The following is a 27078-nucleotide window of genomic DNA, read 5'->3' on the forward strand; positions in this document are numbered from 1 at the left end:
TGTAAGAGTACTCATCATTTAATACTGCATCTAAAGATCAAGGCCTGGGTGGCTTTGGTGACTTCTGGTGTCCAGTTATTTGCAAAGGGATGGGTCACTTCCTAGTTACACAGGACAGAACCCGACTCAGATCAACACCCTTTTTTGCTGATCATGCTAGAAAATTCTGCAGATGACTCGCTCCTGGGAGTCCCTTGTCTTTGACACTAGGTGCTCGGGAGTGAGTGTTCTGAGCTCACGGAAACCTTCCCCACGGCCCGAAGTCTGGGGGTTGCCACGTCCACTCGGAGCTGCCCCCGGCTCTGTGTGCACGGGCCACTCGGCCCAGGACGCAGTGGGTAGCGCTGGGGCAAAACACACTCACCAGGGCCTCAAAGTCCTTACAGTCGTGGCGGGCGTAGGACGCGGGGAAAGGCCGCAACACCGAGTCGCGCTTGTAGCTCTGCAGGGCCGAGGCGAAGAGGCTGCACCGGAGGTCGGCGGCCAGCACGTCGCGGCCCGCAGCCTCCCTGGCGGCCGCCCTGCCCGAGGACTGCATCCCGCTCCGGGGAGAGGCCGGGCCTCGGGACAATGGGCTGCCTGGGGCCGGGGTTCCCGAGCCTGCGGAGGAGCCGGGCACGGGGACGAAGTGACAGCGGTGAGAACCTGCTGGCTAGCGTCCCCTGCGGGAGCTGGGCCCGCGCGCTCGCCGCCGGAGGGCCGGATCCGCGCGGGGAAGAGGCGGCCGGGACCGCAGGTCAGCACCAGGGCTAGGCCCCGGGATAATGGGGCCGGGGTCCCAGCCAGGGGAGGGGCTGTGACATGGGATGAGATGACAACCGCGGGAACGCGCTGATGCGCGTCCCGGGCAGGAGCCGGGCGCGGGCGGCCCGGGGTTGCGCGCCGGAGCCCCGTCCCCGCGCCGGGCCTTCCTGCCCCGCCTCCCGCCGCGCCGCCGAAGCCCCGGCGCTCGCCCGGCTGCCCTCGGCGCCGCCTGCGCGCCGCTCGCCGCGCCCAGCCCGCCGGACCGGGCTCCAGCGCGCGGGCCCACCTGCGCTCCCACGCCGCTCCGGCTTCTCCCGCCCCGCCGGACGGGCTGCGCGCGCCCGCCCGCCCGCGCCCCTGGTCTCCACCTGCGAGGCGTGCAGCCGCCCGGGATGGAAGCTGACCCGGGCGCCCCGCCTTGACCCGCCCGTGGACTTGCCTTTGTCCGGGGTCGGAGGACTGCGTCTGCTAGGCTCGCCTGCTACCTGCTGTGTCCCTCTGAAACCGCCGAGGGGCCCGCTAAGCTAAGGCTCCGAGCGGCGCGATGCTGGCTCGAGGTCCCACAGCCAAACCACGGGGCCTCTCCGCCGCCTTAGTCTCCAGAAGTCTGTGGCTCGGATGTCCCCAGACCCTTTTCTGAAGCCCCTCTGACTGGGGGCCGGGGGAGCCGGGGTGGGGCGCAGAGGGAAAGGACCGGATTCCCAGCCCCGCTCCCTGTTGGGAACCTCATGAGAAAACTGGGCACATGGAAATCCACGCACAGGCCGCTGCCGAATTCCTAGACAGAGAAGCCCCCGGGGTTATTTCATTTCCACCAATTTGTGAGTTTTTCAAATTGTCTTCGTTATTCATTTCTGTCCTCATTTCACTGTAGTCCAAGAACACGCTTTTATTTTTATCTGTCCGTTTAAATTCGTTGAGGTTTGTTTTTGGGCCTAGCATATGGCCAACCTGGCGAATATTCTGTGTGCACTTAAGAAAAATGTATATTCTTGGGCCGGTGCTGTGATGCGGCAGGTCAGCCGCCTGCAGTGCCTGCGTACCACGTGGGCACTGGTTCAGGTCCCTGCTGCTCCACACTTGCATCCAGCTCCCTGCTAATGCCCTGGGAAAAGTAGCAGAAGAGGACTCAAGGGCTTGGGCCCCTGCCACCCATGTGAGAGACCCGGAAGAAGCCCCTGGCTCCTGACTTAGGCCTGGCCCAGCCCTGGCCATTGCAGCCTTTTGGAGAGTGAACTAGCAGATGGAGGATCTCTCTTGTCTCTGTCCCCAACCCCCCAACTCTGCCTTTCAAATAAATAAACCTTTAAAAAAAAAAAAAAAAAGAATATGTATGTCCTGCAGTTGGATCAAGTGGTCACTACTTGTCCGTTGGGTCCAGTTGGTTTATGCTGTTCTCAATGTTTATATTCCCTTGTGGATTTTCTGTCTCGTTCTATCATTGCTGAAAGCTGGGTATTAGAGTCTCATGGTAGATAATTTTATGTGTGAACTTGACTTGGCTAAGGAATGTCCAGAAAGCGGATAAAACATCTTCCTGGGTGTGCTGTGAGGGTATTTCTGGAAGAGAGAGCATCTGAATTACTAGACTGGGTACAGAGGAGTGCGCTCACCAGTGTGAATACGCATCGTCCTATCTGTGGAGGGACTGAGTAGAGCAAAGAGGTGGAGGAGGGGTGGATTCAGTCTCCCTCCCTGAGCTGTGATGGCCACCTTCTGCCCTCAGGCCTTAGCTTCCAGCTTGCAGCCCACGGATCATGGGACTTCTCAACCTCCTTGGTCACGAGAGCCCAACGTCATAAACACTCTGTGTGTTATGTGGAGAGATATGTTACCGTCTGGGTATGGATATATGGATGTATATAGAAATGGGTACATGGATATTTATATACCTATAGATGTAGATAAAGATATAGGGATATATAGAGATGAATATATAGCAATATGCATGAATAGATATGAGTATCTCCTATTGGTTCTGTTTCTAAAGAGAAACCCTAATATAGTCTCCAATTGCGGAATAACCTGTTTTTCCATTCATTTCTGCCAGTTTTTGCTTTCTATATGTTGGGGCTCTCTTATTTGGTACATATGTTTATCACTGTTTCGGCTTCCTAGTAGATTGAACGTTTGAAAATAGTCAAATGTCCCTCCTCATCTCTAGTAACATTTTTTCTTTTAAAGTCTGTGCTGTCTGGTGGTAGCGTAGCCACACCAGTTTTCCTGCAGGGCTGTTTCCTAGATGTATCTTTTTTGATCATTCACTTTTAATTCGCTGGTGTCTGTGAAGCTGACGTGCGGGGCCCCCATAGACAGCACAGGTACAGATCCTGGCTCTTGTTTGCTTTGAAATCATGTCTGAGGCCGGCGCCGCGGCTCACTAGGCTAATCCTCCACCTTGCGGCGCCGGCACACCAGGTTCTAATCCCGGTCGGGGCGCCGGATTCTGTCCTGGTTGCCCCTCTTCCAGTCCTGCTCTCTGCTGTGGCCCGGGGGGCAGTGGAGGATGGCCCAAGTGCTTGGGCCCTGAGACCAGGAGGAACGGCAGGAAGACCTTTCTCTCTGTCTCTCTTTTTTACTGTCTAACTCTGCTGTCCCGGTTGCCCCTCTTCCAGGCCAGCTCTCTGCTGTGGCCAGGGAGTGCAGTGGAGGATGGCCCAGGTGCTTGGGCCCTGCACCCCATGGGAGACCAGGAAAAGCACCTGGCTCCTGGCTCCTGCCATCGGATCAGCGCGGCGCGCCGGCCGCAGCGTGCCGGCCGCAGCGGCCATTGGAGGGTGAACCACCGGCAAAGGAAGACCTTTCTCTCTGTCTCTCTCTCTCACTGTCCACTCTGCCTGTCAAAAAATAAAAAATAAAAAATAAAAATAAAAAAAAAAATCATGTCTGACAAGCTCAGCTTTTTGACTGACTCACTCGATGCCTTCACATGTAATGTTGTCACTGATTTAAAATATCTCCCATTTTATTTTCCATTTGCTGTATGTCTCAAATCTTCTGTGTTCTAATCTTCCTTTACTGCTTTCTTTTGCATTAAATATTTTCCTTTTTCAAACATTTATTTTATTTATTTGAAAGGCAGTGATACAGAGAGAAAGAAGGACAGACAGACAGGTCTTCCATCCACTAGTTCACTCCCCAAATGGCCTCGATGGTCTGGGTTGGGCCAAACTGAAGCCAGAAGCCAGGAGCCTCTTCCAGGTCTTCCACATGGGTGCAGGGCCCCAAGCTCTTGGGCCATCTCCAGCTGCTTTCCCAGGCATATCAGCAGGGAGCTGGATTGGAAATGGAGCAGCCGGGACCCAAACTGGCACCCATATGGGATGCTGGCACTGTGGGCAGTGGCTTTTCCCACTACACCACAATGCCAACCCCAAGTATTTTCCTTTTTTTAAAAATTTATTTATTTATTTGAAAGGCAGAGTTACAGAGGAGCAGAGGCAGAGAGAGAGAGAGAAAGAGGGGGGTCTTCCATCCATTGGTTCATTCCCCAAATGGCCACAACAGCTGAGGCTGGGCCAAGCCAAAATCGGAAGCCAGGAACTCCATCCAGGTCTCCTACTTGGGTGGCAGAGGCCCAAACACGAGGTCCATCTTCTGCTGTTTTCCCAGGCGCATAAGCAAGGGAACTGGATATGAAGTGGGGCAGCCAGGACTCACACTGGCACTCAGATGGGATGCCAGTATCTCGGGCAGTGACTTAACCTGCTGCACCACAACACCATCCCTTAAATAAATATTTTCTAATGTGCCACCTTAATTTGCTTAATGCTTTTTTTCCACCTTTTTTTTTTTAATGGCCTTTTCTAGAGTGGCCATTTGGCACACTACTTGAGGGGCTAGCATTGCCCAGAAGGTTAAGCCACTGCCTGCAACACTAACATCCCATGGGAGCCCTGGTTCAAGTCCCAGCTGCTCCATTTCTCATCCAGCTCCCTGTTAGTGTGCCTGAGAAGGCAGCGGGAGAGGCCCCAAGTGCTTGGACCCCTACCACCCTCGGAGACCTGGATGAAGTTCCAGGCTCCTGGATTCGGCTTGGTCCCACCCCAGCTATTGCAGCCATCTGGGGAGTCAACCAGAGGATGAAGGATCTCTCTCCCTCTCTTTTTCTCTCTGTAATTCTGCCTTTCAAATAAATAAATAAAAAAGAAAAGATACTACTTGAGACACCTACATCCCAAATCGGAATGCTGGGTTCAAGTCCTGGCTCCATTTCCACTTCCGGCTTCTACTAACATTCACCTGGGGAGGCAGCAGTGGTGGCTCCACTGCTTTGGTCCTTGAATCTCATGTGGGAGACCAGACAGAGTTCCTGGCTTCCGGACTTGGCCTGGCCCAGCTCTAGCTGTTGTGGGCATTAGGGAGTGAACCAGCAAATAGAAGAGCTCTCTTTATCTGTTTCTGTCTCTTTCAAATAAATAAAAAGAAATAAATACTTTGAAAGTTTTATTTTTTAATACTTTGTTAGTGATTGCTTTAGGTAGGGCTTACATCTAAACTTATCAGAATCAGCTTCAGATTTGTTCTAACTTCATTTCAATAAAATATAGATATATTACTCCTATAGCTCATATCCCCTCCCCCTTTTGTGGTATTATTCCAGAGATTACATCTATAAATGTGGACTGAGAGAGGTGGGCATTTGGTGCAGTGGTGAAGATGGCTGTTGGGGGAGTTGACGCTGTGGTATAGCGGGTAAAGCCTCTGCCTTGTAACGCCAGCCCCCCATAGGGGCACTGATTCGAGTCCTGGCTGCTCCACTTCTAATCGAGCTCCCTGCTAATGCGCCTGGGAAAGCAGTAGAAGATGGCCCAAATCCTTGGGCCCCTGCACCCATGTAGGAGACCTGGATGAAGCCCCTGGCTCCTGGCTTCAGCCTGGCTTAGCCCCAGCCATTACATCATTTGGGGAGTGAACCAGCAGATAGAAGCTCACTTGCTCTCTCTCTCTCTCTCTCTCTCCTTCTTTCTCTCCCTCCGTCCCGCTTTCCTCTGCCTCTCCTTCTCTGTTACTCTTTTAAATAAATAAATAATTTTTTTTTTTAAAAAGATACCTCTTAGAACCTGCATCTAGCTTGACTTCGGATTCCAGCTTCCTGCTGATGTGCACCCTTGGAGGTCTCGGGTGAGAACTCACACGCTTGGCCCCTGCCACCCACATGAGAGTCCTGGACTGAGTTCCTGGCTCCTGGCTTCAGCCTGGCCCAGTCCCAGCTATTGCAAGCGTCTGGGCGATGAACCAGTGGGTAGAAGATCTCTCTGTCTACCTTTCAAATAAATAAGTGAAACTTTTTAAAATGGAGATTGATTCTGAGATGACATAGATGCTTGTATTAAGCATGCCTATTTTATAAAAAGACTGAGAAAAAGAAAGGAGAAGTTTTATTTAAATTAATGTTACTTATAACTTCGAGTTCTCTTTATTTATTCTTGTGGGTTTTAGTTACCATCTGAAAACATTTCCTTAGTCCACTGCAGCTTTTCTCCCCCATGAATTCCTTTATGCTGTTAAACTGGCAGATACATCACATTTCTTTCTATATGTCTTGTACCAAAAATATATTGATAGATATTATTTTATACAATTGCTTTTTTTAAAGATTTATTTACCTAGGTGCCGGTGCTGTGGCATAGCAGATAAAGGCGCCACCTACAGTGCCGGCATCCCATGTGGGCACCAGTTGAGTCCTAGCTGCTCCACTTCCAATCCAGCTCTCTGCTATGGCCTGGGAAAGCAGCAGAAGATGGCCCAAGTCCTTAGGCCCCTGCACCCATGTGGGAGACCTAGAAGAAGCTCCTGGCTCCTGGCTTCGGATCGGCGCAGCTCTGGCCATTGCAGCCAACTGGGGAGTGAACCAGCGGATGGAAGACCTCTCTCTGCCTCTCCTTTTCTCTCTGTGTAACTCTGACTTTCAAGTAAATAAATTTTTATTTATGTATTTGAGTGGCAGAGAGGTCTTCTATCCATGGTGTTCACTCTCCAAATGGCCACAAGTGCTGGAGCTGGGCTGATCCAAAGCCGGGAGCCTGGAGCTTCTTTCAGGTCTCCTATGTGGGTACAGGGGCCCAAGCACTTGGACCATCTTCCATTGTTTTCCCAGGCCATAGCAGGGAGCTGGATCAGAAGTGAAGCATCTAGGACTCGAACTGGTGCCCATATGGGATGTTGGCAATGCAGGCAGTGGCTTAACCTACTACACCCCAGTGTTGGCCCCTTTTGCTTTTGTTTTTTTTAAAGATTTTATTTATGTATTTATTTGAGAGGTAGAGTTACAGACAGTGAGAGGGAGAGACAGGGAAAAAGGTCTTCCTTCTGTTGGTTCACTCCCCAAATGACCGCAAAGACCGGAGCTGTGCCAATCTGAAGCCAGGAGCCAGGTGCTTCTTCTGGGTCTCCCACGTGGGTGCAGGGGCCCAAGGACTTGGGCCATCTTCCGCTGCTTTCCCAGGCCATAGCAGAGAGCTGGATGGGAAGAGGAGCATCTGGGACTAGAACTGGTGCCCATATGGATGCCGGTGCCGCAAACGGAGGATTAACCTACTGCACCACAGCACCAGCCCCCACAACTGCTTTTTAAATCAGTTGAAAAGATGAAATGGGAATATAGATGATTGTTTTTCAGTAAATTTGGACACTTTTAGCTATTTTTTCTAATATATTTTTCTGTTCCTTTGTTCTGTTTCTGGTATTTCCATTACACATATGCTGGTATACTTCATGACATCCCACGTTTCTTTGAGGCTCAGTTAATTGTTCTTCAGTTTATTTCCCTCTGTTCCTTGGATTACCTCATCCCTTCCACGCGGTCTTCAAGTTCGCTGATCCCTTTTCCTGCCAGTTCATCTCCACCATTCAGCCCCTCTAGGCAGTTCTTCGTTTCAATGATGAGACTTTTCAACTCCAGCGTTCCCAATGGTTTTCTCCTTACACAATTTCTACCCCTTTGTTCATACTCTCTGTTTGATGTGGCATTGTCCTCAGGCCATTGTTCTCTTTAAGCATGATCTTCTGTAGCTTATTGAGTATATTCATAACGAGTGCTTTGAAGGCTTTATCTGTTAAATCGGGCATCTGCTCACTTTCACAGGCAGCTTCTGTTGTATGAGTTGTACTTTCCTGTTTCTCATGATGGCGTGTCTCCTAATTTTTTTTGTTGTTGGAGACCAGACAATTTGGGTAATTTATTTCAGCCCCTCTGGTCACTGGTCTCCCCAGCGCTGAGGCTTGTTAATATCGTTTGCTTTGTTTGTTTGTGTCTTCGTTTAGTGACTGGCTGGATTATTTTGTGTCATCTCTTGCACCCTGCACTGTCGCTCCTCGCAGGACGCCACAGTCCTGGGAGTGGCCGCTGTCGCCTTGAGGTGACCGTGGTTTTTACAGAGCTTTCTTTGACTTTTTCCCCGACCACATCCAGCTGCCAAGTCCACTGACTCCAGTATGGTTGCTCTGTTGTTTTCAGAGGTACCTGAGGCACCAATTTCTCCATGACTAAACCAGTCAAGGCCGGGCCCTTGTCGGGAGAGAGCTCCCTAGGGCACCGAGACTTGCTGTGTGCCCGTTGCGGGAGTTCTGGAGTCGGTGTCGCAGGGGTAGTGGCAGGAGGGGTCTGCAGCTGCTCTGGCTCAGGTCTGCATCTCGCCCCCAGAGAGGCGGCAGATTCTTCTTGGTACTGGACTCAGGGCAGGACGGCTTGCCATGCTGCAGCTCATGGAGTCACTGTGTTCTCCTTTCTCTCTGCCGGGTCGCAGCGCCTCCTTGCGGCCGGGTTTGTTGATCGCTGCGGTCTCCCAAGTCGCACCTCCCCTTCTCTGCCGGGTCTGTGCAGGTGTGCTGCTGCCTCTCTTTTCTGCTGTTCTGTCTCCTGACCCTGGAGAACGAGGCAGGCACACCAACACCCCAGAGGGCTGCCCTGCCTGCCCCAAGTTGCTCGCCTGGACCTGCCTCTCAAGGTTGCCTGGCTCAACCTTTTCTGCAGGTCTAAAGCAGGAAGTTCTCCTTGACTGGTTGAGGTGTATGCTAATGACTTATTCTGCCGGGCTGATGTTGGAGTAGCTGTTTTGCACAGAAGTTTGCAGAGGGCTCAACCAGGTCCCTCCAGCGGAAGCAACAGCATCTGAGGGTTCCTTTGAAACATATGTTTCTCCTGTCTGCTGCCTTCCTTCAGGGCTCCAGGAGTATTCCTCGGGTATGGTTTTTCCTTTCTTACCTTTTTCCTTTCCTTTCCAGCCCCTCCTCCCACCCCAGCTATCTCTTTCCCTGGCAAACTATCCTGCCTACAGTCCAGCCTGTAAGAAGGGGTTTTGAAAAGTTCATGAAAAAACAGAATTAAAAGATCATCTGCAGAGCCGGCATTTTAACATAGCGGGTTAAGTCTCCCGGGATGCGGGCATCCCATATGGGTGCCTCTTTGAGACCCAAGCACTTGAGCCCCTGCACCCACATGGAAGACCCAGAGGAAGTTCCAGGCTCCCAGCTTTGGCCTGGCCCAGCCCCAGCCATTGCAGCCATTTGGGGAGTGAACCAGTGGTTGGATGGATCTCTCTCTCTCTCTCTTTCTCAACTCCTCCTCTGCCTGTCAAATAAATTTAAAAACATAAATCTTTAAAAAATCATCTACACTTTCCATGAACTTTGTTTTTGAAAGGCAGAGAAGCAGAGACAGACAGAAGTCCCATCTGCTGGTTTGCTCCTCAAATGCACACAAGTCTGGGCCAGGCCAAAGCCTAAAGTTGTCAACTCAGCCCACTACACCACACTCCCAGATGGGTGGCAGGGAACCCACGATGTCGGTCGTCACTGCTGTCTCCAAGGTTGCATTAGCAGGACACTGGAGTCAGGAGTGGAGCCAGGTATTGAATTCAGGTATTCTTGTTACCTCCCGGAAACTGGGCCCTCTCCCTGGCAAATTCTAGGAAACGCACCAGGGGTTGTCACAGAGCAATTTATTTGCAGCAAATAAGGAGATCAACCATAGGCAGTAATTTGCAAAGCCATGACTCCATGAGCAGGGGAAGTGGGTGTCTTTCATTTTAGAGGAAATTTGTAAGAGGGGAAGTGATTACCATTGCATGGAGGGGTGGGTACAAACCCACGTGGGTGTAGCTCAGAAACACAGCCAGGGGCTCGCGCTGTGGCACAGCACGTGAAGCCGCTGCTTAGGACACCAGCACCCCATATCAGAGGCCACTTCGAGTCCCAGCTGCTTCACTTCTGATCCAGCTCCCTGTTAATGCATCTGGGAAGGCAGTGGAAGATGGCCCAAGTAGTTGGACCCTTGCCACCCATGTGGGAGACCAGGATGGAATTCTAGGCTCCTGGCTTTGGCCTGGCCCAGCCCGGGTGGTTGTGGCTATTTGGGGAGTGAACCAGTGAAAGGACGATATTCTCTCTCCCTCTCTCTACCTCTCTCTGTCACTCTGCTTTTCAAATAAATAAAAATAAGTCTTTAAAAAATAAAAAGAAATGAAGCCAAGGATGACCTTGAATGCTCAGGCATTGCTCTCACAGTGGGGTCTGGACCAGTCCAGGGTGGCTGGTGATTACATCACTCCCTGGAATGAGACTGAAAACCTGAAAGACAATTTAGGAGAATATCAGGTGCATTTAGGGTCTTGAAATAGAAATGAGTCACAGTAAAGACTTCTGAGCCACTCCCAGGCATTAGCCAGTGGCACTTTGATTAGGGACCTGGGCCTGTTAGCTGATACCTTAATCGACAGGCCAAGCATGCACCCCTCTATGAAGTTTTTGAAGATCTCAGTATGCCTGGTGAATTGCCAGTGTCCTCTCAGTGGGTCTTCACACCACTGATGTCCTTCCAGAAGTGATTTCCCTGGAGGAAAGATTAGGCTTCTGCCCCTAGGTAAAGTCTGAGCCTGGGCTCTGGATCTGGGGGACACTGATTAGCTTATCTCTGAATGACACCCTTGTTCTGTGGTCTGTGTCTTTGTGGGGAGCAGCAGCCTGAGGTCCTCTGGACTTGCCTGTCCTGGGGCAAGGGTAAGAGGGACTGCCTGTCCCGGGGAAGAAGGAGGGAGCCCCCTCTTCTCGGCTGCACTGGCCCAGAACTTCAGGGAAGGTGAGAAATGCTACAGTCCCGCCCCTCCCAGGAACACTAGGAGCTGGGAGCTTGTGGGGCCCCTATACTCCCTGGCCAAGGCGAGAGGGCAGAGCCGGGGAGTGCATTGGCTTCAAACACTGCAGGCTAATTGCTGTTCTTACCGAAGGTTAATGTATTTTTCTGTAAATGTTTCTTTATGTGCTATATGTCCTCAGGACTGTTCCAGAGTCTATAAATCTTGTGTTTTAAAAATCATTTTCAGGGGCCGGGGCCACGGCTCAATAGGCTATCCTCCGCCTACGGCGCCAGCACACCGGGTTCTAGTCCTGGTCGGGGCACTGGATTCTGTCCTGGTTGCTCCTCTTCCAGTCCAGCTCTCTGCTGTGGCCCGGGAAGGTAGTGAAGGATGGCCCAAGTGCTTGGGCCCCTGAACCCATGTGGGAGACCTGAAAGAAGCTCCTGGCTTCTGGCTTCAGCCTGGCCCGACCCTGGTGGTTAAGGCCATTTGGGGAGTGATCCAACAAGTGGAAGATCTCTCTCTCTCTGTCCCTGTCTCCCCCTCTCTCTCTGTATCTCTGCCTTTTAAGTAAATCTTAAAAAAAAAAAAAGTAGACAACAGAAAAAGGATAAATATAAATTCTATTTAATTGTGATAATAAATATTCATTCATAGATGTACACATAGATAGTAAATTTTTTACTGTTAATAAAATTTTATGCTTTAAAAAAGTTTTTGATTTATTTGAAAAGCAGAACTGTAGAAATGTAGAGAGACAGAGAGAAATCTGCCACTTGCTGGGTCACTCCCCAAATACCCACAGTAGCCAGGAAGGGAGACAGGAGCCAGGCGCTTAATCTCAGTCTTTCACATGGTAGTGGATCCAAGTACCTGAGCCACCTGCCACCTCCCCACATGAACATCAGCAGGAAGCTGCGTAGGAGGCAGCCTCACTGGGATTCGAAGTCCACACCGGGACATGAGAGCTGAGGCTCCCAAGTGGCAGCTTAACCTGCGGTGCCACATGCCCACCCCTAAAAATTTACTTTTTATGTTTACTAATTACCAAAGTTTGCAATTTGCTTTTTTAAAAAATATTTATTTATTTATTTATTTGAAAGGCAGAGTTGCAGAGAGGCAGAGAGACAGAGAGAGAGGTCTTCCATCCACTGGTTCACTCCCCAGATGACCGCAACAGCCAGAGCTGCGCTGATCCGAAGCCAGGAGCCAGGAGCTTCTTCTGGGTCTCCCACACAGGTGCAGAGGCCTAAGCACTTGGGCCATCTTCCACTGCTTTCCCAGGCCACAGCAGAGAGCTGGATGGGAAGTTGAGCAGCCGGGACTTGAACCAGCGCCCATATGGGATACTGGCACTACAGGAGGCAGCTTTACCCACTACACCACAGCACTGGCCCTGCAATATGCTTTTTATCATTGTGTACTACCTCGAATATTGATAACTCAATCTAGAAGAAATATTTTTAATACACAGGAACATACTGTCGCAGGAAATAAGAAATGCACTTAATTTCTATATGTGTCCTTGTTTGTCATGGAGAATGTGATTGAGTGATCAATAAAAAACTCTCAACATCCCAAATACATAAATAATTCTTAAATTCAACAGTAAGAGAACTTTTTTTGATGTACAAAAGACTTAAACTTCACTTCACCAAAGGAGATATGTGGATGACCAGTAAACACTTGAAAACATGCTCAATGTCATAAGTCATTATGAAACTACATGGCCGGCGCCTCGGCTCACTTGGCTAATCCTCCGCCTGCGGCACTGGCATGCCGGGTTCTAGTCCCGGTTGGAGCACTGGATTCTGTCCCGGTTGCCCCTCTTCCAGGCCAGCTCTCTGCTGTGGCCCGGGAGTGCAGTGGAGGATGGCCCAAGTCCTTGGGCCCTGCACCCGCATGGGAGACCAGGAGAAGCACCTGGCTCCTGGCTTCAGATCGGTGCAGCGCCATTTGAGGGTGAACCAGCGGAAGGAAGACCTTTCTCTCTGTCTCTTTCTCACTGTCTAACTCCACCTGTCAAAAAAAAAAAAAAAAAAAAAAAAAAAGGAAACTACAAATTAACCACCATAAGATACCACTAGGTATCTATGAAAATGGCTTAACTAATACTACCACATACTGGGGAAGGTGTGGAACAACTAGAAATCTCATTATTGATACAGCTACTCTGTAAAACAGTTCTTTTAAAAATATATTAATTTTATTTATTTGAAAGACAAAGTGGAGGCTGGCATTGTGGCATAATGGGTTAAGCCACTGCTTGCAGAACCAGCATCCCATATGGGTGCCAGTTTGAGTCCTGGCAGCTTCACTTCTGATCCAGCTCCCTGCTAATGCGCCTGGGAAAGCAGTGGAAAATGGCTCAAGCGCTTGGGCCCCTGCACCCATATGGAAGACTTGAAAGAAGCTCTTGGCTCCTGGGTTTGGTTTGGCCCAGCTCTGGCTGTTGCAGCCATTTGAGAAGTGAACCAGCGGATGAAAGACTCTCTCTCTCTTTCTCTCTCTCTCTCTCTTTTTTTTTCTCTGTAACTCTACCTTTCGCATAAATCTTTAAAAAGGAAAGTGACAGAGAGGGAGAGACAAAGATCTATGCATTCATTGGTTCACTCCCCAAATGATTGCAACGGCTGGACAAGCCAGGAGCCTGTGACTCCATCTGGGTCTCCCACGTGGGAGACCCAGCACATGGGCCTTCTTCTGCGGCTTTTCTAGGTGCCTTAGCAGGGTGCTGGATTGGAAGCGGAGCTGCCAGGACTTGAATTGATGCTCTATGGAATGCTAGTGTTGCAGGCAGCAGCATAACCCACTGTGCCACATTGCCAGCTGCTAGGAAAGAGTTCTTAGAAAGACCCAGCAATTCCTACTTCTAAGTATTTAGTTGTGAGAAATAAAAACTTGCTCATGCAAAAATATGTACGCTGGGGCCGGTGCTGTGAGTAGCAGGTAAAGCCACCGCCTGCAGTGCCGGCATCGCATATGAGCACTGGTTCGAATCCTGGCTGCTCTTCCGATCCAGCTCTCTGCTATGGCCAGGGAAAGCAATAGAAGATGGCCCAAGTCCTTGAGCCCCTGCATTCACGTTGTTGACCCTGAAGAAGCTCCTGGCTCCTGGCTTTGGGTCAGCACAGCTCTGGCCTTTGCAGCCATCTAAGGAGTGAACCAGTAGATGACCTCTCTTTGTCTCTCTCTCTCTCTCTCTCTCTTTTTTTTTTTTTGCCTCTGTCTTTCAAGAAAATAAATCAATAATTTTTAAAAATATGTGCACAAATATTTGTGTAGCAGGTCTATTACTAAGATCTCAGAGGATAGCCTGGGAGGCCAGGCAGCTGTGCCTCAGGGTAGGAGCCCTGACCTGGAGCACCCAGTGGAATGATGCCAGGGTGAAGACCCCAGGAGGGTGGAGGTACCAGCAACAGGAGACAGGTGCCGAGGAAATTGGCATTCAGTGCATTGCAGGCCTGGGAAAGCTGCAGACATCAGCATACAGCCGCAGAGAGCAGCCGCAGGGGCAGAGGCCAACACAGCGGTGGGGGCATGGAGGCCTCCACCTAGATTTCAAAGGATGCTGCAAACTGCAGGAGAACTGACGGGGGCAAAGGTGCTGCTGAAAGCCCCAATGATGGCCACGTCAAGTGGAAATGTGGGGTCGGAGTTGGCACTGAATCCCCACCAAGGCAGTGTCCGCTGGAGCTGTGGAGAGGAGGTTCCAGCCTGAACTGAGTGTGGGCAAAGCCGCAGGGGCAGGACCGCCCCTCACCGTGCACTCAGGACGCTGGGTTCCGGCTTCAGGATGTGCTGTTTGCCCTGCTGGGTTTTGCTCTAGCTTTGGTCCTGTTAATCCTTTATATTCCGCTGTCTCCCGTTTCTGGGATGGAAATGTGTACTCTGGGCCTGTCCCCCAGCCATGGCTAAGGGAGTTTGCCTTGAATCTCATAGGAGACCGTGCGCTTTGGAATTCGTGTTGGACTTGAGACTTTGGACATCTGGAGCTAGAATGACTGAATGTTGTATATGAGAAGGACATGAGTTTTGGAGAGCCAAGGTGGAATCTTAGAGTCTGGACAGGATTTGGCTGCCAATGCATGCATATTACATTTCCAAGTCATGGACTGGAAACAGCAGAGACTTGATCCAATCACAGATGGTATCTGAAAGAGGAGCCTTTGGGAAGTGATGAGACCGGGCCAGGTGGCTGGGCTGGAGCCCCTGTGACCAGGTCGTGTGGCTGTTTCAGCTTGGAAAAGCATCGGGGTGTCCCCAAAGGCCCGTGTTAGAGTCTGGATCCCCAAAGCCTGTGTCAATGATTAAGAATGGAACTTAATTGAATTATGGTGTCTGAGTGGGTGGGGCCTTGGAAAGTAATTAGATTGGATTCAGTTGTGGAGTGGAGATGCGTGGATGTGAAGGAAGCGAGTGCTGCTTGGGTCTCTTTGCTTCCTGGCTCGGCCCATTAGCCACCCCCCACAGGCACCCTGCCCCCCACAGATACCAGGCTGATGTAATGGGGCCACCTGGGATTGGACCGTGAGCCTGCATAATCATGCACTCAAATAAACCTTCCTCCCCAGGAAATTCTCTGGGGATGAAAATCTAATTCTTTTTTCTTTTTTTTTTTTCTTTTTTCTTTCTTTCTTTTTTTTTTTTTTGACAGGCAGAGTGGACAGAGAGAGAGAAAGGTCTTCCTTTGCCGTTGGTTCACCGTCCAATAGCCGCCGCGGCCGGTGCGCTGCGGCCGGTGCACCACACTGATCCAAAGACAGGAGCCAAGTACTTCTCCTGGTCTCCCATGAGGTGCAGGGCCCAAGTACTTGGGCCATCTTCCACTGCACTCCCTGGCCACAGCAGAGAGCTGGCCTAGAAGAGGGGCAACTGGGACAGAATCTGGCGCCCCGACTGGGACTAGAACCCGGTGTGCCGGCGCTGCAAGGCGGAGGATTAGTCTAGTGAGCCGTGGTGCCAGCCCGAAAAATCTAATTCTACAAGTAGAGAGAAGGTGCAGCTTCACAGGGCAGCATGAGAGCACTGGGGTGCGGCTGGGGGATAATTCTTTTTGTATCCTGATTGTGGCGGTGGTTATGCAAATCTAAGCTTGTGTTAAAAATCATAGAACTGTATGCCAAAAAAGGTCAGTTTTACTGTCAGTTAATTTTAAAGGTAATTTAAAAATAGTGCAGGGACCTAGTCACAACAGTCAAAAGGTGGGACTAACCCAAGTGGTGCACAAATGGAGCGCTGAGTCAGCTCTTCCTTACTTTGACTAAAATACCCACAAGGAGGCTCTTGGGAAGGAAAAGGTTTGTGTCAGCCTACAGTGTGGAGGGTCACAGCTCAGGATCAGGCAACCCAGTTAATCCGGCATCTGGTGGACGCTGGCCATGCTGGAGCAGGTCTGGGGGAACAGTCATGTGGTGAGCCAGGGAGCAGAGGGAGAGGCGAGGCCGAACTCAACCCAAACAGCCAACGCTCAGGTGAGAACTTCCTTCTGAGGACATTCCTCCAATGACCCCCAAGGCTTCCCACCCAGCGCACCTCTCCAGTGCTGTAAGTAGACCATGTCTCCACTCCTAATCGCTCAACGCATTTAGACTTCAGAGTTTAAATCTCTGCATGGATTCCAGGAGAAAAGTCCTGTTCAGCCCCCAACATGGCTGGACAAAATGTGACATATCCGTAAAGTAGACACTCTTTATCTGTAAGGAGTGACATTTTGATGCACGCTATGGCATGGATGAACCTTGAAGACTTTGGCTAAGTGAGATAAGCCAGACAAAAAGACAAACACTGTATGATCCCACTAGTGGTGAAGATTGCGTTACAGTAGGAATCTATTTAATGCCACTCAGCTGTACCTTAGAAGGGGGCAAGCGTTGGACCCAGCAGTTAAGATGCCGTCATCCTGTATGGAAGTGTCTCTCTCTGCTTTCCATTCAGTCTCCTGCTGCTGCACGTCCTGGGAGACAACAGGTGATGGCTCTAGTCCTTGGAACCCTGCCACCCATGTGGGAAACCCAGGCAGAGTTCTGGGCTCCTGGTTTCATGGTTTCATCCCAGCTCAGCCTAAGCTATGGTGGGCATTTGGGGAGTAAACCAATGAATGGAAGATACCTCTCTCTCTCTTCCAAATAAATAATTCTTTTTTAAAATATTTATTTATTTATTTGAAAAGCAGAATTACAGAGAGGCAGAGAAAGATTGAGAGAGAGAGAGAGCTTCCCATCTGATGGTTCACTCCCGAGATGGGCCACTATGGCAAAAACAAGGAGCTTCTTCTGGGTCTCCCAGGCAGGTGCAGGGGCCCAACCACCTGTGCCATCTTCCACAGCTTTCCCAGGCCATAGCAGAGAGCTGGATCAGAAGTAGAGCAACCAGGTCTCGAACGAGCACCCATATGGGATGCCGGCATCACAGGTGGTGGCTTTACCTACTATGCCACAGCACCAGCCCCTAATAATTACTTTAAAAAAGAAAAACTGAATAATTTATTGATACAAGGTGATGAGAAGGATTTATCTCTGTGCCCTCACATCACTCAAGTCTCATGAGAAAAATAGCAGACAAATCCCAGCCGAGAGAGGGTCAGTAAAATATCCAGCCAATATCTTTCCAAAGCACCACACTCATCAAAACAAGGCATGCCTGAGAAACTCACAAGCCAGAGGAACTCAGGGAGACAGAACAACAATTAAACATAATGAGGTGTCTTGGATGCAATCCCAGAACAGAAAAAGGACATTAGATAAGACTGGGACATCTGAATAAATGGGGAGCTATTGATTCATTAATTGTAACAAATATTCCATACTAACAGTAAAATGATAGTAACAGGGCCAACTGGGTGTGAGGGATCTGGAAACTCTGAACTAGTCACAATTTTTTTGTAAGTTTAAAACTTTTCTTTTTAAAAAGCTCATCGAAGGCCGGCGCCGCGGCTCGCTAGGCTAATCCTCCGCCTAGCGGCGCCGGCACACCAGGTTCTAGTCCCGGTTGGGGCGCCGGATTCTGTCCCGGTTGCCCCTCTTCCAGGCCAGCTCTCTGCTGTGGCCAGGGAGTGCAGTAGAGGATGGCCCAAGTGCTTGGGCCCTGCACCCCATGGGAGACCAGGAGAAGTACCTGGCTCCTGGCTCCTGCCATCGGATCAGCGCGGTGCGCCGGCCGCAGAGGCCATTGGAGGGTGAACCAACAGCAAAGGAAGACCTTTCTCTCTGTCTCTCTCTCACTATCCACTCTGCCTGTCAAAAAAAAAAAAAAAAAAAAAAAAACACCTCATCAAAGTGTACGTTCATGGGGCCAGCACTGTGGTATAGTGGGTAAAGCTGCTGCCTGCAGTTCCAGCATCCCATGTGGGTGCCGGTTCCAGTCCCAGCTGCTCCACTTCCAATCCAATTCCATGCTAATGGCCTGGGAAAGGCAGCAGCAGATGACCCAAGTGTTTGGTTCCCTGCCACCCACGTGGGAGACCCAGATGGAGTCTGGCTCCTGGCTTCAGCCTGGCCCAGCCCTGGCCAACGTGGCCTTTTGGGAAGTGAACCATGAGATCAAAGGTTCATATTTCTCTCTCTCTCTCTCTCTCTCTCTCTCTCTCTCTCTCTCTCTCAACTCTGTCTCTCAAATAAACAAATATTTTTAAAAAGGAAGAATTTTACGAAGGCAACAGCAGCACTCAAGGCATTCTAAACATAGGCCCCGTCCACATGCCCAGGAAGCACCACTATTGTAACCTGAGTGTAAGATTTAGGACAAAGGACAGGGGCAGAGAATCTGACAGTGGCCGTTTCAAGAAAACGTACTTTGCGACATCGCACTCAGAGAGGCCCAGACGACCACAAACCAGGAAAGCTGCAATAAAGCCAGTCTGCGTGAGATTTTTTCAGTACACAATGTATAAAGCTAAGTACTTGCAAGAAGGAAGCACCCTCCAGCTCCCCTCCCCCCCCCTTTAAGATTTATTTATTTATTTGAAAGGCAGAGTTGCAGAGAGGCAGAGGCAGAGAGAGAGAAGTCTTCCATCTGCTGGTTCATGCCCTAGATGGCTGCAGTGGTCTTCTGGGTCTCCCGGCTGGGTGCAGGGACCCAAGGACTTGGCCAATCTTCTACTGCGTTCCCAGGCCATGGCAGAGCGAGGGATCGGAAGTGGAGCAGCCGGGACTCATACCGGTGCCCATATGGGATGCTGGCACCACAGGCAGCAGCTTTACCCATTATGCCACGGCACCGGCCCCCCTGCTCCCCTGTCTACATCCTGAACATGCCCTAGAAACCTGCTTCTCCCCAATACAGATTCCTTGGGGAACTGTACCTTCCTACTGTCTCCTTTACTCATTGCAAGTAAATACAGCTTTCCTTTTGAGCAGCTCCCACTTGAGGCTGATTATTTGGCAAACGTGTCTACAGCAAACTTCATACTTAATGGGGGTCATAAAAGCTATGATGGGAACAAGGAAAAGATGCGTGCTATCTTCACTGTGTTCAGTGTCTCTACCAGAGTTTCCAACTGCAACCGGAAAAACAGTACAAATTAGGACTTGGAATGAAGCTTGTCACGCTCACGTGATATCCCATATCAGAGCGCCTGGTCCAGTCCTGGCTAGTGTGCTTGCAATCAATCCAGTTTCCTGCTGTTGGGCACTCCAGGAGGGAGCAGGTGATGGTGTCATGGGGGTGGCTGGGAAAAGAATTCCAGGATGACATGTAGGCAAAAGTCAGCAGAGAAACAAGATTTGTTTATGTGCAAAATATAACCACACTCAGGAAAGGGTGTGGGTATGCACAAGAGAGCTGCACGTTCAGGGCCATCTCTATGTGATCTGGAGGCGTCTTGGGTGACGCCCATTCATTGAATATTCAGAGAGGGTAGAGCTAGGTGTAGGGCTTGAGTACTGCCCATTTTCTACCCCCCTCCCTATTTTGAAAATATCAGAAGTCTACGGTAATTTTATTATAATGACCATATAATTAGCTAAAGATCTTCATGGGGACATAGGCAGCAGCCCTGTTGGTTGTTTTTAGTTGGTGCTGGTTCTGTTCTAGAACGAATCTCCAGAACTAGTTGGAGGAGTTATTACAGAACCCCCAAACCTGGGTCCGCTCATCCGACAAGCAGAAAGCCGATCGCTGGCATCAGGGAGGTAGAAGAGAGGAGGTGTTTATTTGCCAAGCACAAAGGAAGGAGCCAGGCAGCTATTGCTTCATTTCCGGGCCCTCCGAGGGGTAAAAGGTAAAGGTTCTTATAGACTGAAGATGGGCTGAGAGGTGCAATGCACATCCAAATTCCAGGCTGGTCGGTGATGCTTATGGCCATGCTCTTCAGGGAATTTAATGATGGCCACGTGGGCTTCAGTCTGGGGGCTACATGCAGGTGGGAGTTACTTTCTGCCCCTAGCCTGCCATTCTCCTGAACAAAACCCCTGGAGACAATACCAGCCCTCAAGGTGTTATCTATGGAGAAGCAGGTGACATCATGGTCTGCTGATGAGAATCTCCTAGGGCTGCTGTAACAAAGTGTCTGGTGGGCCATTTGCAACACAGAATGGAAAACTACTGTGAGCTGACTTGCAGATGTTACCAGACTCACCAGGCAAGCAAGATGTTATGGAGTAGCCAAGAGGAAATCAAAGGCCAGAGAAGGGAGGAGGGCAGTCATTCTGTAACTTGGACGACCTCCGAGAAGACTGTACACCCTATAGTACTCAGCCAATGAGGAGCTGGGGGAGGGACCTAGGATTTATCCTAGGTTGTTGGTTGTTGTAACTGCGCCAGGTGTGCCTGCTCATCAGATACCTGATCTTACAAGACAGGTAATAAAGTCTCACTTTCCACGGCACTTCCTAAGTCTGAGTCCCTCTCTTGAGTGCCTAGGTAAGGATATTTCCTACTAACTCGGGGCTCATCCAGGATCTCTGGGCCTGCATGGAGGGGGATTCTGGCACAGAGGGAGATGCACCCCACCCGATTTTGGGTGCAGCATCCCCCCACAGAAAAGCTCAAGATTGTCATTCAGAAGACAGTGGCAGGGACACAGAATTGCACATGGAGGCACCGCAGGAACCAAGCAACCTCGTGCAAGAGCCAAGGTAGGAAAAGTTGGACTCTAAGAACTGCCTTGGTGGTTGGGTATTTTTGGAGGCTGAGTGCGTGTGTGTGACTAAGATAAGAAGTGAGTGCAGAGTCCTGACCCAAGGTCTCATTCTCTTGCGTGGGAAATGGCCAGAGATGGACGAACTGGGTCCTGGGTGTGCAAGAAACCTCTGCTGCTGGGGGTTGAGCTCACAGGAAGACTTGGAGTGGTGTGAAGGAAGTCTCTATTATGGCAGATTGAGCATACAGGGAAAGGCAGAGTTGAGTCAAAAATGGGAAAGCAGAATTCTAGACCTGGAGGGCAGGGCCGTGAAGAGGCTCTGACGTTCCCCAGAGTCTACTGGGGAGAATGTTGGTGTCTTGGGGGGGGGGGGGGGTCACCACTCAGACCAGAAACAAAGAAAAGCAAAAAATGGTTTTAAGTATTGCTGCTGTGTTTGGCCTAAAAACCTGATTTGTGAACCCTCGGTCTTTTGGCCTAAGTTCAGCTAAAAACAAAAAGTAAAAGTTATCATTTCCACCATAGAAGAGATTAAAAAAAAAGGATTGGATAAGAATCCCCCTCGTTAGCCAGTGTGGTGGTGTAGAAGGTAAAGCCACTGCCAGGGGCATCGGCATCCTGTATGGGTGCTGGTTTGTGTCCTGGCTGCTCCACTGCCAATTCAGTGCCTTGCTAATGGCCTGGAGAAAGCAGTGAAAGATGGTCCAAGGATCTGGGCTCCTGCCGCCCACGTGAGGGACCTGGATGAAGCCCCTGGGTCCTGGCTTGGTTCTGGCCCAGCCCCAGCCATTGTGGCCGTCTGGGGAGTGAATCACCGAATGGAAGATCCCTCCCCCCAACACCTCTCCCTCTCCCTGTAACTTTGACTTTCAAATAAATGCATCCCTCCCTCAAAAGATGGGGAAATCCTGACGTTCAACAAATGGCTGAGGGCGGGGGAATACGGAGGGCAGCTGGATGTGGCAGGTGTGGAGAGACAGGACGTTTCAAGAGAGAGTGTCCAGGATGGAAGAGAGAAGAAAAGGTAACCCCCCTCGTGACTTCTGATGAAGGGGGAGGGGGAGGGGGTTGCTTCTGAGTGGGTCCCACCAGGAACCCTGGATAAACTTCATGCCGGGCCCTGAAGGGGCAGAGACACTGCTTCTGGTTGGCCCTGGAGCTGCTCCTTCTTCCCTGACACATCGGCCAAAGGGCACAGAATTCTTCAGGGAAAAATTGGGGGTAAAGGTTCCAAAACTGCTAATCAGACTAGGATCAGAACAAGTTGAGGGGTCACTTTCATATGAACCTGAGGCAGGAATTAATCTCCTGGGCTGAGACCTGATTGTGAGAGTGGGTTTAAGATTAGAGTGGATGAGGAACAAATACGAGGACTAATGGGTACCCTAACTGAGGAGGAAGAGGGAAAGATTTGTCTCCAAGTATGGGTGAGCAAGGTATAAATCAGACCTGTCACCCCATATGCCAAGTCGTTTTTTTTTTTTTTTAAGATTTTATTTATTTATTTGAAAGTCAGAGTTACACAGAGAGAGGAGAGGCAGAAAGAGAGAGGTCCTCCATCCAATGGCTCACTTCCCAGTTGGCTGCAACGGCAGGAACTGTGCCGATCCGAAGCCAGGAGCTGGGAGCTTCTTCTAGGTCTCCCACGTGGGTGCAGGGGCCCAAGGACCTGGGCCATCCTCCATTGCTTTCCCAGGCCACAGCAGAGAGCTAGACTGGAAGCGGAGCAGCCGGATCTCGAACCGGCGCCCAGGTGGGATGCTGGTGCTTTAGGCAAGGGCACTAACCCCCTGCACCACAGTGCTGGCCCCATTGCCAAGTCTTTACACCCTCCTTGGTCAGATCCCATGTGGACACAGTTTAGTGTGGTGGGTTTAAAAGCTGCATTTTGGGCTTGTCCCTCCAACCAGGGAAGCAGAGAACTTCTTAGTGGGAAAATCCTGAAAACGGAAGAAAACACTACCACTGGACTGTGTTACCAATAAGGCTTTGCAGAAGCCCCAGATATATTTGGCCAAGTGTTAGAAAAAGTCTTGGGAGGGTTCAGACCTTCCACAATATGTAGATGATCTTCTAATCTTGGGAAAGAGAGGCGTGAAGTGTCAGAGATCACTGTAAACTTGCTTAACTTTTTGGGAAAGAAAGGCTTTACAAGTCAACAAAAGTCAACTGCAGTTTGTAGAAAAAGGGGCAAAACACTTGGGACCCTTACTTAGCAAAAAACAGCAAAAAAATCAACCCAGTGGGGATATCAGGAATAGTGAATCTGCCTTTGCCAAAAACAAAAAAACTCAGAAAGCTTTTGAGACCGGCCAGTTACGGCAGAATGGCAGATTGTAGATTGACTCTTGTGCTCAAAAGACCCGACCCCCTTCCATGGTCTCCGGAAGAAATTCAGGCAGTAGGACAGCAGACACGTGATGCAGGGGGTTCCTGTGAAAAGGAAAGGCCAGCCAAGAGCCGTCAGACCACAACTGCTTAGGACACAAGACTAGGGCCAGGCCTGATCCCAGGGAAGCCCCACCATGCAATGGGGTGAGATTGGTCGTGGATGGTTCGTCCCGAGGAACAGAGGGAGAGAGACACACGGTTACGCTGTCATCGGTGGTAACAGTCAATCCTTAGGTGAGGGTGGACAATTACCTAACAACTGGGTGGCCCAACCTGTGAATTGAAGGCTCTCCCTCAAGCTCAAAAACTCCTCGAGGGCCGAGGTCCTACACACGTGGATTCTAAACTTGCCTACAAGGTTGACATACTTGTGGGAAAGTCTGGACAGGGAGGGGCCTTATAAATAGTAGAGGAAAGGAACTGCACGTGGAGAATTAGCAACACAAGTTCTAGAAACCTCTTACTTCCTGCAGAAGTGGCTGTAGTTCCGGTAAATGGCCATCAAAGGGAAAGTCTATGGAAGGTATAGGAAACAGGGTTGCACAGGAAGCTGCTAAGCAAAGCTCCCTAGAAGAAGGAATTAAATCATTCAATCTGGGACCAGCGCTGTGGTGCAGCAGGTTAACGCTCTGGCCTGAAGCACTGGCATCCCATATGGGCTCTGGTTCGAGTCCCGGCTGCTCCACTTCCGATCCGGCTCTCTGCTATGGCCTGGGAGGGCAGTGGAAGATGGTCCAAGTCCTTGGGCCCCTGCGCCCTCCTGGGAGACCCAGAGGAGGTTCCTGGCTACTGCCTTCGGATTGGCACAGCCCCGGCCATTGTGGCCAATAGGGGAGTGAACCATCGGATGGAAGACCTCTCTCTCTCACACGCACTCTGTGTGTGTGTGTGTGTGTGTGTGTGTAACTCTGACCTTCAAATAAATAAATAAATCTTTTTTAAAAAAATCATTCAATCTAATCCCGCACATCCCTAGTGCACTACAGAGGAAAGAGAGGAACCACCCAGAACTGGGAAATACGTAAACCCATATCGAGGGGACCGATGTGCGTGCTGCAGAAAGGGAGCCAGTGGCGTCCCCAGGCTGTGTGTGATGCAACATGTGGAGACTGTGGGAGTGTGGGCGTCTACACCGTGGCTAAGCAGGTGTATGGAGGTTGTGTAACATGTCAGAGGATAAATAAGAAGGTAATTAGAAAACACACGGCAGGAGGAAGGCCTCCTGGGTGCGGGCCATTTCAGTGTTCTGGTGTACTACAGAAATGCCTCAGGTGGGGAGCCCAGGATTGTACATCATTCTTCCGGCTGTGTGGGAGCTTTCTCACTCACAACCCGCCTCCACTGGAAATGTCATCAAAATCATTTTAGAACAAATTATACCTGGATTTGGCCTCATAGAGAATGTTGATTCAGACAACAGAAGTCACTTTACATCAATGACACTGAAGGGGCTTATGGGAAAGCTTGGTTAACTGGGACTACCACCTTCCCCGGCATCCTTTCTCTGCAGGAAAGGGAGAAAGATGACTAAACACCTGAAAAGCAGGTGGCTCAACTATCCTTGGAAACTAAGCTACCTCGGACCAAATGCTTCCCAGTAGCACTCCTTAGGATTAGAGCGGCTCTGAGAAGGGAGGTGGCACTGTCCCCCTGGGAACTGCTATCTGGGCTCCCTTGGGTAGGACTGCACCCTCCCTACCCTGGAAACCAAGCATCAGTGTCCAAGGAGCTGTGTACCAGCCTCATCCTCTGCTTTATCATCCCCAAGGTTCAAAGGACTCCTTGCCCAGCCTCCACCTCTCGAGTTCCTGGTTCACCACTTTGAGCCCGGCGACCTGGTGCTGATAAAGACCTCGAAGGAAGACAGACTGCAGCCGTGCTGGGAGGGCCCCTACCAGGTGCTCCTGACCACTGAGACAGCCGTGCAAACAGTAGAGAAAGGGTGGACTCATTATACTCAGGTTAAAGGACTGGGACAAAGCCAAGGGGACCAGTGGGAAGTGTGTGAGTCTAAAGGACCCTTGAAAGTGACTCTAAAAAGAATTCCAGCCCCTCCCTCTGCGCATCCCCTACCCTGACTGAGGCTGTGGAATTTGGCTGGGGGAGGTGGGATGGGCTGCTGGCGGGGGAAAGTGGGAAAGGACACTGAATATGGGTACCTGATGTGCTCGGGACGCCCCACAGGGCCAGGCTGGTCAGCTCCATGCTGTCACTCCAGGGATTTCAGGTGTGATTTTCAAATGCTGGAATTGATGACCACTTACTTACAGGTTGGCTAGAGGGTCCTTCGGAAAATGGGAGGATAACAATTTGAGAACAAAAATAAAACTGGAAATGGGACCAAAGAGTGTAAAAATAAAGAGGACGGGGGCCCGCGCTGTGGTGTAGCAGGTAAAGCCGCCACCTGCAGTGCCAGCATCCCATATGGGCGCCAGTTCAAGTCCCGGCTGCTCCATTCCCAATCCAGCTCTCTGCTATGGCCTGGGAAAGCAGAGGAGGATGGCCCGTGTCCTTGGGCCCCTGCACCTGCATGGAAAACCTGGAAAAAGCTCCTGGCTCCTGGCTTTGGATCAGTGCAGTCTGGCCATCACAGCCATCTGGGGAGTGAACCAGTGGATGGAAGACCTCTCTCTCTCTCTCTCTCTCTGCCTCTGCTTCTCTGTAACTCTGCCTCTCAACTAAATAAATAAATATTTTTTAAAAAGCCTGAAGTTTATAAATAAATAAATAAAGAGGTCGGATTTGTAAGAACATGTCTGCTTGTCCATTTTCAACACAGAATGGTCCTGTGGATTTCTGGTGTTCCTACTTCTTACCTGTTGAATATTATGGTTGGTGATGAATTACACCCGTGATTATTGAGTGGATTAGAGTATGTTTTTGCAAAAATTAAAGGGAAAAAAAAGGAAGGAAGGAAGGAGATTGAAGGAGGGAAAGGGGGACGGTTATCTTCCTAGAACTACCTATGAAATATGTGAAATCTGTTCTCTTCATTAATAAAAAGGTTTAAATGGAAAGTTAGATAGCTGACTTGCAGATGCAGCAAAACTGAACCAGGCAAACAGGATGCTAGGGAGTAGCCAAGAGGAAATCGAAGGACACAGAGGGAAGGAGGAAGGTATCTTAGTAACCTGGGCAATGTCCAGGAAGATTGTACCCCCGCAGTACACAGCCAGGGGGGACCTGCGTGCTAGGGTGGAAGCCGCTTGCTGTAACTGCTCCCGGTGTGTCTGCTCACGGACACCGACCTCGCAAGGCCAATAATAAAGTCTCGCTTTGGCTGCACTTCCTAAGTCTGCGGCCATCTTGAATGGGCAGGCGAGGATACCTCCCACAGCTGGTGTGGGGAGCAACTGAGACTAGACTAAGTTACTGGAATTAAGACTTATTTTATGCATCTGCTCTCCCACAATATGGCACTGAGAGAGAGACCAAACAACTTCTACGCAGCTGCCTCTCGCCAGTTTGACTGATAAGCTGCAGGAGCTGCTCCTGATTGGAGGAGAGCAGCGTGCTCGGCGTGTGGGTAGCAGAGTTGGGATTGGTGGAAGAGGACTATAAAGGAGAGACACACCATGCACCAGGAACATCTGGGGGAACACCTGAGGAACATCTGAGCAGCCCCCGAGAGAGCCGGCCGGCCAGCCGGCGGTGTGCCGCTCCTCCGCGGAAGCAGGGAAAGCGGCGGGGGGTGCCGCCCCTCCACGGAGGTGGAAGGGCCGGCAGCTAACCCGGGACGGACGGCGTTGTTCCTCCGCGAGTGAGGGACCAGCAGCTAACCCGGGA

At 50.6% G+C, this 27078-nt stretch overlaps 1 protein-coding gene and 1 long non-coding RNA gene across 6 annotated transcripts in view; one reads left to right on the forward strand and one right to left on the reverse strand.

The window, feature by feature from the left end:
* PARP16 (poly(ADP-ribose) polymerase family member 16) overlaps positions 1–954 on the reverse strand; it is a 24015-nt gene extending 23061 nt beyond the window's left edge. For 2 of the 4 annotated variants that reach the window (XM_002717977.6, XM_017347949.4), the window contains exon 1: positions 365–947. In XM_002717977.6, coding sequence (XP_002718023.1) covers positions 365–538 — 174 coding nt within the window. In that variant the 5' untranslated portion in view covers positions 539–947. Of the gene's footprint in view, positions 1–364 lie in introns of all 4 variants that reach the window. The other 2 variants (XM_017347950.4, XM_070054385.2) reach the window with 2 other exon arrangements.
* Positions 601–26045, forward strand: LOC127483678 (uncharacterized). 2 transcript variants are annotated; one of them, XR_016218268.1, is made up of 2 exons: positions 601–736; positions 25061–26045. It is a non-coding gene; the product is annotated as an uncharacterized LOC127483678 (long non-coding RNA). The 2 variants fall into 2 exon arrangements; XR_016218267.1 differs by lacking the exon at positions 601–736 and adding an exon at positions 1428–1565.
* The last annotated feature ends 1033 nt before the right edge of the window (positions 26046–27078 follow it).

Source organism: Oryctolagus cuniculus, chromosome 12, assembly GCF_051225735.1.
Source record: "Oryctolagus cuniculus isolate XC-2025 breed Fujian yellow rabbit chromosome 12, ASM5122573v1, whole genome shotgun sequence".
NCBI lineage: Eukaryota > Metazoa > Chordata > Mammalia > Lagomorpha > Leporidae > Oryctolagus > Oryctolagus cuniculus.